Raw genomic sequence first — 14,646 nt, forward strand, 5'->3', positions numbered from 1 at the left:
ACTCATGTTTTTTGTATATTATTTATTATAAACGCTGTAGGACTTCTCAATAAATAAATTTATTATTATTATACTGTCCCACTGCTGGGCAAAGACCTCTTATTCTTCCACGTGTCCCTATCCTCGGAAGTCTCCCATCAGTCTCTGTCAAAGGCGTCAAGTTCGTCCCGCCATCTCCGACGAGATCTACCGTGACGCCTTACAACCTGCGGGACCCAACAGGTTGCTGTTTTGGCTCGGTCATCCGTCGTCAATAACTAAATAAATAAGTTGCATTGTATGCACGAGATTCGCGAAGTAATTTGATGTTTTTGAGTAGTTTGCTCCTGTTTGAGATTTCGATTATTCATTAGTTCGTTCAAAATTGACTGTTAAGTGATGATACCTATCGAATGGTAATTATTTAGTAGCGGTCATTTTGATGTGTCATGTTTTATAGATCGTATCATTCTCGACAACGCGTGCCTTTTCTCGTATTGTCATATCAGGTTAAATTTGACATATCTGCGCGTCATCGTGGATGACACGAATTATTTAGTATTTTCCTTGCGTTAGTCTGGTGAAAATTATGTGATTCAGACGGTAGCAAAGTTTGATTTTACCACCTTATGAAGCAAGGAAGACTTTTGCTCAACACCGGAATACTCGAACATTCTTTAGTATCGTATCGCGCCCACGCCTCTTTGGGTTTCGTGTAAAAAAGCGATAAAAGTTTATTTTGTTTTGTGACTAAGGCAAGGAGGTGTATTCTTATACACATAAACAAACACGTAATAGTCATGTGCTTTCATTATTTATTTATGCACGTCATTATAATCACATATTAAAAAATATGACGTAAGTACCCATAAAAGAGTTGTCTTGATTTATGAATGACTATCATTGGACCCAGGTACGTCCTTAAACTACGTCCAAAAGAGAGGTATGGGCATTGTGAATGTCGTCTCGCTTTGTGTGGTAGGGCACAGCCAGTGGATGTCATTCCAGATCTAGAGCAGAGCCCAGCTGGGGAAGCACCTCCACCTTACAGAAAACCGCAGCCAAATAACACTAGACTCTACTCATAGTGTTGTGTTCCTGCCGGTGAATATGGTTGCCAGAGTTCAACGAGGGGGGGGGCGGGTTTAGTTAGGGTCGGCAACGTGCATGTAACTCTACTGGAGTTGCAGGCGTACGTAGGCGACGGAGACTGCTTACCATCAGGCGTATGCTTGTTTGCCACCGACGTAGTATAAAAAAAATTGAAAATATTTGTCGTGGGTTTTTCCCAATGGCATTGTTGTGTAAAATTGTGAAAATAGCGATTACTTATCACTATCAGTAAGCTGATTATACGGTTTAACTAAAGTACTTTAGTCACTCCTGCGACACGTTTCGGAGAGCCTAGGTCTCCTTTTTCAAGCACTAACAGTCCGAGTAACGTTCAAGATTGGTTATGGGACTTTCCAGTATAGTTCGTGTCCACGATGACGCGTAGATTTGTCACCTTTAAGGGCCTACGCTAGCTGACGCGGACGCCCGCCGCGTGCGCACGCACGCGGGTGCAACATGTAGGTGAAATCCGCCGCACGCGTCCGCTTCAGTTAGCGTTGCTCATACTATTTTTCGTTAACCCGCTCGTCCGCTCCGTGCACCCGCGCCAGCTAGCGGAGGCCCTAATAACATGTCAATACGATGACGATACGATACGATACGATGTCTAACACAAACGGGACTTAATCGCGTATTATGTTTTAAAATTTACCTCCGACGTTTGGAGGACGGCGTTGTCAATACCAGTCAAGGCACACGTCTTCGTGAATGACACGTACTATATGGTCGTACAGTCACGTCTGAAAATATCGATACGAAAAATGTGTCAAAAATATGTATACACTACCTTCATGTATGGGCAATAAAGCCGTGTATTTTTGGCACTTTTTTCGTATCGATATTTTCAGACGTGAGCGTACATGAAGCGCGCCCATCGTGAACGCTACTCATACTGTTAGTGCCCGATAAAGGAGTCCTAGGCTCTCTGTACCCCTGAGGTTTTCCCGAGGGGCTATAGTATGGGGTTCTTCAAAAAAGGAGTGTACAGGTTTTTAAAGAGTCGACAACGCGCATGTAATACCTCTGGTGTTGCAGGCGTCCATAGGCTACGGTGACTGCTTACCATCAGGCGGGCCATATGCTTGTTTGCCACCGTCGTGGTATAAAAAGAAAACGAAACGTCCAAAACGTTCCGCTTGGCGCGCTGTTTCTAAATCCCATACTAAATGACACATAACTCAAACGCGTACGTCACGTCACGAAATCGAATAAATTTACACTAGGGGCTCTGAAACATGTCGCGTGAGTGACAAAATATGTGAGATAAACCATAAAAAAACAGTTTAAATTCGATTACTTATCACTTTGTATTTGAAACATTACACAACACGATAACATGGAAAAGTAAACATTTATTTTTCGCCGTTTGTTTATTCGCCGAATATTTCGTGGTAAATCATTTACAATTACTTATCATTTTTGGTATTGGCATTCCCGGAAACCTCGAAATTGTAGCAGCGAATGGTAATCAAATTCCAAATTATTTTATGATTGAACTGTATGTTTAAATATCACTAGTTTTTAGTGATTCACAACAGCTTACATGTTTACATGCTTGGAACACATGCTTTAATGTCTGTAATTAATTATATTACAGTCAGCAAAAATCATTTTTCACCTCAGCAGCTCGAACAGGCCTACTTTCGTCACTCCGGGGAGTGAGACAAGCTTTCGTCATAATGATGCCTTTTATTCATGAATGTAAATAAATATGTGGTTAACTTTACTTGATGTTGAATTTTTTTAACCTTTAATATGTTCTCACTACTGAGGTGAAAAGTTGTATGTGTCATACGAGAGAAGTTATTTTACATCTCGTGTTTTTAAGTCCTTCGCTACGCTCAAGATTCTAAGTTAGAACCACTCGCTTCGCTCGTGATTCAATTATATAATCTTTCGCTTACTCAGGACTCAAAATCAACACTCGTAAGAAATACCAACTTTCCTCTCTTGTTGCACAAATAACTGTTTGCCCTCCGGCCAGAAATCGTCAAGTTTCGGCCACCGAAGTTGCCCCTTTCCGGCTCCGTCGAATATAAATAAATTAATAGTTTAAAAAATACTAGAAAATTACGCTTAAAGTCAATATATAATAGGTTTGTTATAACCTTGAAACCTGATCGTGTTCAAAGTCCATTACGTGACCTTTCTCACAAATGCAAACACGATACGATATTCCATCATGGAATGCCAGTGCCTATCTTCCGGCTTCATCAACAGACCTTGAAACCTAATCGTGGTCAAAGTTCATTACAAGACTTTCCTAACAAATCCAAACACAGCTATGATACGATGTTCCATGAAGTTCCAGTTCATATCTTCCGGCTCCATCATCAGATCAGTTCGACAGTACCATATTATTGTATTGTCATCAAAACTATCGATTTAAAAGTGCTTGTTGCTAGGCCTATTTGAATAAAGAATATTTTGACTTTGACTTTGACTACATACAGCTGCCAATTTTCATGACGCTACGATCCTTGGAAGATGGTTAAATTAGTTACCTTAGATTCCATTACATAGTTACATACAGGTCGACCTAATAAAAGCGTGTTAAAATTAGGGAATGCAAACCGGTTTTAACCGAAACTGAAAGAACCGGTTAAAACCGGTTTTTTGACGGAAACCCAAAACCGGGTTTTTAGAATTTAAAAAAACCGGATTCGGTTTTATTCGGTTTTTTATTTTATCTAACTAAGTTGCATGTTTTATTCATTTTAAGGGTGTAAATCGGTCCTAAACCGGTTGAATCGACATCAAATCAAATAATGTGGTGTTGTGTTAGTTTGATCAACAAACCAAAAAAATAATTTTATATGTATAATTGGTTTGTTCCTATTCCTAGTTACAAATAACATTAAGTCATTTGACAATTCCCATACAATACAATAAAATAGTCAGATATTCTGTCTTTAATTTCGTGATAAAATCGTGTATATACGAGGGCTGCTATTTATATATCCGGAAACCGGGATTACAATCTTCTTAAATAGTATATTTGACCTCCATGGTAAAATTTGAACTTGTTTAAGTGCTGGCCGGTATATTTTTTCTTTCTTATTAACGCTAGTGTTTTGTTTTTGACGGGTTTTAAATGTCATCTCGCTGCAAGAATGGAACTCACTCGTGAAAATATTCGTGCTATGATTTATTATGGTTTTCGGCGTGGTTTAACGCAACAACAGTGCATAGATCAACTAACTTCGGTGATGAAGCTCCATCTAAAACTACTGTGTATCACTGGTTTAGTGAGTTCAATCGTGGACGTAGTATGCTTACGGACGAAGTTAAGGCAGGTCGCCCGAAATCGGTCGTTGTACCACAAAATATTGAGGCTGTGCGAAAACTTATAATGGACGACCGACATGTTACGTACCGCGAGATAGAGTCGACTCTGGGTATTTCTATGACTAGCATTAATAGCATATTACATGATCATTTAGCTGTAAAAAAAAATTGTTAGCGTTGGATACCGCACAACTTAACTAAGGAGCAAAAAGATGCTCGCGTTGAATGGTGCAATAAAATGTTAAAAAAAATATAACCGTGGTGACTCAAAGGCCGTTTATAACATCTATACAGGTGACGAATCCTGGATCTGCATGCGATCCCGAAACGAAGCAACAATCAACGGTATGTGTGTTTCAAAATGAGCCGAACCCTACGAAAGTTACTCGTGCAAAAAGTACATTGAAACAAATTGTGGCCTGCTTCTTCGGTATTAATGGCCATGTAGCTACAGTGCCACTAGAAAACCGTAAAACGGTTAATTCAGATTGGTACACGACCATTTGCTTACCGGAAGTATTTGAACAAAATCGTAAAACTAACCAGCGACGAAGAATCATTCTTCATCATGACAATGCCAGCTGTCATACGTCACGCGAAACAACTCTATTTTTGGAAGGTCAAAATGTGGAATTAACGGGTCATCCGCCGTACAGCCCTGACTTAGCACCCAATGATTTTTATTTATTTCCCAATATAAAAAATAAATTACGCGGTCAACGATTTTCGGCCGCTGAAGATGCTGTCGACGCATTCAAACAACACGTTATGGAGGTACCTCAGGCGGAGTGGTAGAAGTGCTTCAAAAATTGGTTCACACGAATGCAAAAGTGCATAGATCATCAAGGGGAATACTTTGAAAAACAATAAAACCATTTTCAGCCGTGTACGTTTGTTTTTTTGTTTCCGGATATATAAGTAGTAACGCTCGTACTATACTAGCATTCGTTTTTACACGTGAAGCAATCTTTTCTTTATTCCATGGCAATGAATTTAAGAATTGTTGATTCTAAAAACCGAAACCGGTTTTAACCGGTTTCGGTTTTTTTTGTGATAAAACCGAAGAAAAAACCGGTTTTGGATAACCTCCGGTTTTTGCATTCCCTAGTTAAAATAGTGTATACTACACACCTCGGCCAGCAAATAAAAATCCTCAGATCACATGTAATTGTCGGCCAACGCGAAACCGAGACATTTCTTACTGCCCTAGGCATGTAACTATTGAACACCTTACCTGCTTAGCTAATTATGCTGGTGTCTGTATTTGGTATCCTGCCTATTCGCCGAAAATTGTAATGCCGAATTTCACTTGCCAACCAAATTTTTCGCAGACGTTTTAGTTGGCATAATAACTTTTACCAAATAATTATTTTGCAACCATTTCATTTGAAAATTGCGTATTAGGTTGGGTTAGGTTAGTTTGGATTATGTAAAGTTGGGAAATGAAATTCGCCCAAATGAAATTTCGGCGAAAGATTGGTTGGCAAGTGAAATTCGGCAATATAATTTTCGGCGAAAAGGCAGAGAACCGTCTGTAGGTAGGTACCTACTATTCCTAATCACGATTCAAGTCGAGTTTTATTAGTAAATCTTTCTATAAAGTTAGCTGACACAATATACACACACATTAATATACACTTATGAATGTATAAAACCAAAGAGAATTGATTGTAATACACAGGTAAAATCTAAGAAAAAAACGCTGCGCTGTTCTACGCCATATGTTTTGCGGTCTCTGAATTGTGAAACGTCAACTTTTGACAATTAGAGTTACCGCAAAATTATTTCATTATTTCATTATTTATTTGTTGTAAAGTCATGTACATAATAAATCAAGATGTTATACCATAAAATACAAGTCAGACCATGACACCCTGTAAGGGCACACAACATTAACTTAAAACTAAACAAAACAAGTCTTCTCATTAATCATGACAATTAATAATATTACAAAAAAAAAGCATGTTATAAACTATCGTCATTAAGAAAATCCTTAACCGAATAATAACATTTATCAATTAATATTTTTTCTAATTCATTTTTAAACACTGTGTATCGAGTTTCTAGCTTAATATTATTGGGAATTTTAGTTGTTATTAAAATACATTTATATTGGGGACTATTTTTACACATCTCTAGGTTAGTCTTTGGTAATAGTAGTTTATTTCTATACTGCGTTCTCGTGTTTTCCTCGTCTTGTTTTAATGTGAATAAATATGAATGTTCCCGAACAAAAAGTGCAGCCTGTAATATATAAATACAAGGCAAGGTTAATAACCTATATTGAATAAAGTATATTGAATGAAATGTATCGAGCACAGCGCCATCTCGTTTACCTGTCAAATGTCGAAGCACGAAATTGACTTCGATTTTACGTATCTTAATCAATGTATCTTTGATAAAACTACTATTTGCACTTGGTCCTGTAGGGATAATATCCTTTATCCCACGCTAGAATAGCCCGGGTCCTGGCCCGGGCAACCGACACGTCGTTTTCTATGCCAGCTGACCTAAGCTGATGTTTTCTATAGGACACGGACCCGGGCCGTTTAAGCGTGAGTCATCCTTAACATTGTTACACTTAAAATCATTACTTATTAAGCACACAAGATTTAATTAAAGTCTTGATTTAAAATCTGTGTATTATCCATTTTCTATAATTAAAATACCGAGTACAGCAAATAATTTTGTGATGAGCAAATTCTTAGTACTATTCATATGAGCACATTCGTAGTAGTATACTTTTTGCTTGTTTGAATATATCGTCATCTAATAGTCGCCATCAGATATATTGGAGCAGCCGAGGTGCTCAAAATATCTAAACACGCACTCTTGCGCCTTGACAAAAGAGGCGTGTTTAGATATTTGTGAGCGCCTTGTCCGCTCCGATATAGCTGATAGCCGATGAACATGACAAAAGTAACTGCCACCATGGATAACTTTTCAAAATATATATACATTTCTACAGTTTGCATTAAAAAGCATCCGTTAACTAGCAAGTTTAATTGAGAAATATTTAGTTTTGTAAAACTATTTCAGAACGATAGATAATTTTGAGTCGTAATCTGATTTTCTGACTTTTGATGCTGACGGACCCATAAATCAGATTTTCATCAACCGAGGGATAAAGGGGTTCACTCATGGTACGATTTATCGTTACAGACCGATCAAAATGACGGATTGATAGTGCATGTTAATATCGTTAACGATTTACTTAATCGAAGACGATATCGGAAATCGCAACAAAAACCCTGATTGAATGAAAAAATGATTGCACTCATGAATATCGTAACGATGGATCGACATTGTATGGCTCTTTGTGACCAACGATTTGATTTGTGTCTCATTCTTGATGCAGGCGCCGCACGCATTGTATCCCTTGATCGCGCACCGATCGTAACGATCAATTGCTCCGTGTATGAGCGCTGCATCCTTCGAACGCGCATCGATAATAACGACCGATTCCACCGTGTGTTGACTGGCATTCTTGAAACGACTGATCGTCAAGATTCTCGCCAGATTAATCGAAGCGATTAATCGTACCATGAGTGAACCCCTTTAGACCAAGACAAGTGTCGTGGGTGTTGTTTATTGGTATTAAATATGCTTTTTTGCTTTAGCACTAGACTTGGTCCATTCGGACTTCAGTACGACGGACGATTGGGTGCGCCTGGGCACAGTATTAGGACAGCCATTGGCTGTTCCCGAGCGCTCGCCCACGAGAGACAGTGGCGGATTCACGCAGCGGTTAAAAAAGTATAGAAAAATGTAAGTACCAACTCGGTTTGTTAGCTGTTGATAGTGTTTTATGAATATGAAATCAATATTGGAGCATTACACGAATTTTCTAATGATTTGCAGGAAAAAAAGATTTTTTTTTCTGTCACAACGGATGTGAAAAATCTCGGTAAAATAATCATCGACTTAAACGTTGAAAAAATGTAAGTGCAAAACGAAATAAAATGAGTTTGTGGGTCAGCTCACGAAGTGTCCATATGTTTCGCTTCATATATGCACCTAAATAGGTGTTTTTTAATCTAATTCCCTTTATGAGCTCTTGCAAACATGATAATGAATGATTAATCTCTCCTGTAATTTTGTTTAAAAGTACATTTCGTCGGGTCGTCCTGTCTTCTATTAATTGTTTTGTTAGTGTATCTCTGAAAAAGTGTAACTAAAATTAAAATATTAAATATTAAGTACATTAGGTACATTATATTGACACAAAGTTGCATCAAAAATATAAAAAAAAGAAAGTCTTAAATTGTTTTACATTTTTCGTGGAACGACTCCGAGAATTTTACAAATACCAATCTGCTTCGGTACAGTCGGACCGAGTTAACTCTGTATGGCAATGCCAAAGTGTGACGTGTCGTCATCAATGTCAATTTTTTTTGAAAATATGACGTTTATAATGACCCTTCTCTTGGCTCTATTCAAATCAGTGCAAAGTTAGGTTAGACAGACTCTAAACACTTCGTTTTCTTATAGCTTCCGTACAAGCTGCCTGCTCTCCGTCATCATGGGGCTATCCTGGGTGCTGGAGGTGGTGTCCTGGTGGGCAGGCGCAGGCTCCAGCTCCGTCTCCGTGTGGTCGGTGTTCGACATCATCAACGCTCTGCAGGGCGTCGTGATCTTCGCCATGTTTGTGCTGCAGCAGCCAGTACGCTCCTACGTGAAGGTAACGAGCTATAACGCTGTATCTTTAGGTATTTAAATAAAAGTAAACTAAATCTACCCTCAAATGGCTCCTTAAGCCAACACCTCCTTGTGAAAACATTACATGATCAAATCGTCAGGTGACAAGCAAAACTCTCTAATTACTAAAAAAAATATTACACAAAAATCAACCTTATTTTAGTAGTAATATGGTTCATTATGGCTATGAACTTGTGGTGGTAATCAGTGAGTTTTGTTTGTCACCTAGCGAAATAATGTAGGTTAAAGTCAGGTCGTTCAGTGACAGATCCAGGCGGTTTTGTATTTGGTTGGTTAACCAAAATATATTACAACTACCCGAAAATATACAAATTGTGTGTTTACTTTTATTGAAATACCTAAAGATACAGAGTATACAATAAATATTCAAGTTTCACTGGAGCTCAATTTTTTTTATTTCTATGTATCTTTTTCTACCTACTCGTATGTAGGTATCTGTTAGTACTACTTCTACATCACACACCTAACATTAATTTAAAAACAATTATGTAAATTTAAACAATGTTTGTAGACCACAATTACCTCAGTTCACGGATTTATGCATGACATAAGAATTCAAATTATAAAGAGATCTTCTGTTAAATAATTACTTATCACACTTCATCAACTTAAGGTGAAGTTCGGGTGTCGACTGTAAGTATGTCACGAATGTCGCGTTCGCAAATGTGAATCCGAATGTCCGAATACGAACACATATGTTATGAAATATGTAGCTGTTATTAACTTATTACTTTAACACGAGACAGGACGCGACCTGAGCACATTCACATTCGCAAAACAAATGCGAATGTCGATGCGAATGTTAAAAATGATACGAATATTCGTGATATACCTAGTCGACTGCAGCTGCATTACTGTTTCGGTGTTGTTATTGCCGATGCTGTATCTATTAATTTCCTTGATAGAATCTGTGCTGAAGAGTCGTAGAATGTTTTGGGTCCCTTATATGTTATGTATTATTTTCACGACTCTCTGTCCGGGCAGACTCTTTAAATAATAAAGTTTGTAGCCGTAATAACCTTAATACTACGTCGGTGGCAAACAAGCACACGGCCCGTCTGATGGTAAACAGTCTCCTTAACCTATGGACGCCTGCAACTCCAGAGGCGTTACATGCACGTTGTCGAACCTAACACTACAGCCTCGTTATTCGTCATCTCATAAAGTTCGTCGTCATAACTCGTAAAAACATCACATCGTCACATCACGATCGCGGACAGACAGGCTGGACTGGCCCGTCCTCGGGAGCTTCATGGATTTGCATGTTAAGTATGAGAAGCAGTTCACGGCATGCATGAAGCGACAGAAGAGGGGAGTCGCATCTTTTTAAGTATCGGCCCGATTCGATGAATGAGATACGATAACGATAAGTTGTGGTTTAGATATCGTTTGAATGTCGTATAATTGACAGAAGCAGCTCGATTCGGGCAACCAATGTCACTTTGACGTTAGAAATATCGTAGATAGATCTTATTGGGATCACAGCACAATCGAAATAAACGTCAATTTTGACATGTCGTTTAGTTATAGATCTTTTAAAGGTCTTTCCAAGATCTTAAACGTGTATTATTCATTTTTCAAATCGTGCCGTGTGTTTTGTTACCTGTTCATATATTAATTTATAATTTATTGAATTTTATGTACTTTCTGTTTCTTTTCTTTCTTTTAAAATAGTCTAACATACATAGTTCTTAAGTTAAGAGTTACTAACCATATTATAGAACCTGTTTTCCCCTCATCATCTAACCCTTCGTCACAGGGGAGATAAGCCTCTAAGCATTGGGTTGCAACTTATCTAGGAGAAGGAAAGCTCTAAAATCAAACCCGGGACGGAGTCCCCGTTAGGCGTGAGTAGGGTCCAACCTGAAATCTGCGGTAGAGTCCTGCAGCCAACCTGGCTCCACACGTATTGGCTTGCCTTTCCTGTGGGTCCGGTCAGTGAGGTCGAGAGGGTGGCGCAGGTGCTGGGCATCCCTGCGTTTTCCTTGACTCCGTCCCAGGCGGTGTAATGTCTCTAGACATTGCACCATAAATCGTCTGAAATAGACGCTAAGGCCAGTAGTAGTTTCTGAATTATATTTTTTTTTATAAAATGATTGACGGAAATTAGAAATGGACAGATTCAAAGGATAACAATGACGCTGCAACAGTAATGCAGCGGCAGTTGATATTTGAACGTCACCTTTATGGTAATTTTTATCACACTTCAATAATCAACTTCTTACTTATGGTAATTTTCATTTGCAATTACGTCTAATGAATGATTGTAAAATACGGCAATGACTTCGGGGTCGGGTGGACTTTAATTGTTACACCATATATGGTTTACTTTATATCATAATAGGACATATAGCGTAAGTATTGCCTTGAACCTTGAGTGGTTTATGAATTAAAGTCCGTTATCGTAGGTATTTAATACCTACATTCACATTGATTCTTAGTTCTCGGAATTATTTATGATGCTCAGTTGATTCCTGTGTTTATTGCCAGTTAGTTGCCAATATATGCAGTAATCTTTGACACGGCGCGGATAGTACGCCGGTTCCTCTCTCTGCGGCCCTGACCACCGGCAGCTTGGGCCCTGCCCCGCTGCTGGCGGCACCCTAGGTTAGGTTTTTTATAATGTATTTATATCTTTTGTATTGTTTTGTGTTTTTATAATTTACATTTATATACATGTTGTAAAAAGCCTACCCGAAGAAAAAAGATAAATATAGGAAATAATAATATCTAGGACACGGCGCGTATAGTATGCCGGTTCCGCTCTCTGCGGCCCTGACCACCGGCAGCTTGGGGCCGCTGGCGGCACCCTAGGTTAGGTTTTTATAATGTTTTTGTTAGTTTTTGTTTTGTTTCTTAAGTATTTTTATATTTTACTTTAGTATTTATATTGTAAAAACCCTAAGCTAAGACCCGCAATCAATAAAGATACTATAAAATAATTACGTGCTTTTATAGATACGGTGTAAAATGGCAATTTTAATAGTTTCTCAAGCGCAGATGATACCGATGATGATGAGACCGCCTGTTGTTTACCTCTTCTTAATATGCTGTATTATTTGTATTGTTTCTGTTTTGATAAATTCCAGAGGTACAATATAGATAGATAGCCTCTACCAAGTGATCACGACATAAGACATTTTTATTTATTTATAAGTTTTTCATTTCTAGTACATTACTGTAGAGGCCGGAAAACGAAGTGTTGCAGGCCAAGTAGATATAAATATCGGATACACGGCAGGCAACCATGTTTCTCGCGGAAATTTGTAAAGTGCTTCTTTCAAACTTGCAATGAAAAAATTTTTGTTTTTTAATGGTTGAATGCCACAACGTTGCGTCATAATTTGACGTTCAAAAACAAAAGAAGGTTGCTTTAGAGTCCTAGGTGTCTAATAAGGCTATATGGAATTCCTTTACATATTATCTTTACTCATCGCACCGGATACGTAGTCAGATCTAATGTGAAGTAAGTCATGTCAACATTTCATTGCAAGTTTGAGAAAAGTAATTTTGCTGTATGACGAGATTAGGATCAAGGTACAGATTTCAAGCGCCAGATTTCCGATATGATGATTTTATTATAAACAATTAAAAGACATACTTATAAATAAACCAAAGAAGATAAATACGCATAACATTTTTGAAAATCACATTATTATCGAAATGTTGACGTGAAGTCGTGTTATCAGATTGATTTCTAACATTTTTTTTGTCCACAGCTATCAAAATTCTGCCAATTCTGCCGACGAAGAAGGGACGGTTCAGAAGTATCTGTGGTCAGTGCAAAGTGCAGCGTTGGTTCCGGTAGGAGAGACTTCGTGTAAAGTGTATCTACTAGTTTAAGAACTGGAATGGTATCACCCTTACCATGTTATTCATCGCGTCAATAAACGCTAGCGACAGTTTCAACTCGCAGTGCATAGGTATATATTGGAAAGGTTGAAATGCTACGCTACCAATTCCCGCGTTAAACTTGGTAAGGGTAAATGTAAAATTATATCAACTGGTCCTTCCTCTGAATGGTACTGGCTCACAGATTCATCTGCTACTGGTATCAAAATATAGGTTACATTTTGCCGCATCCACTTGTTCAATGGCATAAATCCATTGAATTGTTATTACAAATAAACCGTCGCAATCGCAACCTGTACCACGCGAACAAAACGTCGTAAGCGCCGTAAAAAATCATGGCGCTTATGTGTTTAGGTCGTGAGATTCACGCTCCATTTCTATGGTTTGATGTCAAAACAAAATACTGGTTTTCTGCTTTTCTGTGCCAGTTCTATATGTAGAGTAATAATAGTTCAATGCAGTTTTGAAATATATATATCCATCAGATATTTGTTTGAAATAAATTCTCGAGACACCCGTTTAAAGTGCGATGCGATAAATTGTCTGCTGTATGGACTTGTTGTATAAAATGGTCGCGTTTAAGAGCTGTCACATTATAGACGCTCGAGACTGATATTAGTAACAGTATTATTCTTTAAGATCGCTTCAGTGGTTTGATCTCTCAGTTTTATTTTGTTGCATCTATCTACACACTTTGTCTTTCAACGCCACGCCTGTTGTGTGCGGCGCGTCGTTGTGAATCTTGTCGGGATACAGAAGGTTGATGTTGATTTTGAGCTGTAACCACGCACGACAGTTGACGTCATTAGCGGTCAAGGGGTTTTGTTTGAATGATTTATGGTTAGTTCCACTAGACTTAAATCGACCGGGATATAGACCGTGATTACTAATCCGGACCGTATCCATGAAACCTACTGTTGACATGCCCAACTCTGGGTCACCTACTTCATGTCCGGTCTATATCGGGAGCTCGAAAACAATACAAAAGGTAATCGCGGTCCATATCCCGGTCAATTTAAATCTGGTCAAAGGGTCAACAGAAACTTTATAGGTTAACCTTATTTCTTTAGTCAATTAAGTTTGCTGATGTATGACGGTCATCCTCGACTTCCCATAAATGTTTACTTTCATTTTATATTTGGATGATGTTTATATATTACTCTGAGCTGACTGATGACTGTTGGCATGTTAAAACTTAATTTTGTGATTAATGGAAAAATTACCTACAGGATATTAAGCCGTTTTCAATGATAAAAAACTCCACACGAAACATTTTTTTTATTTGCGATAAACATAAACTGGAATTCGGGTTCTTTGTCTAATTCCATCGTGTGATACCTAATCCGAATTATGATCCAAGCAGAATTCATAACACATCACTCCACGGGTATAACTAGGTACGTAGCTTTGTTCGGTTCGCGAACTCATTGACATCCAATTAACGCGCGGATATCGATATCTATGTCAAGTGTGTCACCATACTCAGCAATACCAATATTAGGTCATTACGCTGAAGTTCAAACTATTAGGAGCGATCTATACCACCTGTATGTATGTAGCTTTTACATTATATGACACGATATCGGGGCAAGTATAATGTCTTTTACACGTTTTTCTAGTTTGAATGGTAGATCATATTATTTGTCTAAACTTATCTGCTAAACCGATGTCAGATCGATATTGTGTCAGATAGTG

At 38.2% G+C, this 14,646-nt stretch overlaps 1 protein-coding gene across 1 annotated transcript in view; it reads left to right on the forward strand.

The window, feature by feature from the left end:
* LOC133523983 (G-protein coupled receptor Mth2-like) overlaps positions 1-13,801 on the forward strand; it is a 175,626-nt gene extending 161,825 nt beyond the window's left edge. The window contains exons 8-10 of the mRNA XM_061859735.1: positions 8,001-8,148; positions 8,872-9,061; positions 12,819-13,801. Coding sequence (XP_061715719.1) covers positions 8,001-8,148; positions 8,872-9,061; positions 12,819-12,923 — 443 coding nt within the window. The 3' untranslated portion in view covers positions 12,924-13,801. The remainder of the gene's footprint in view (positions 1-8,000; positions 8,149-8,871; positions 9,062-12,818) is intronic.
* The last annotated feature ends 845 nt before the right edge of the window (positions 13,802-14,646 follow it).

This window comes from Cydia pomonella, chromosome 13, assembly GCF_033807575.1.
Source record: "Cydia pomonella isolate Wapato2018A chromosome 13, ilCydPomo1, whole genome shotgun sequence".
NCBI lineage: Eukaryota > Metazoa > Arthropoda > Insecta > Lepidoptera > Tortricidae > Cydia > Cydia pomonella.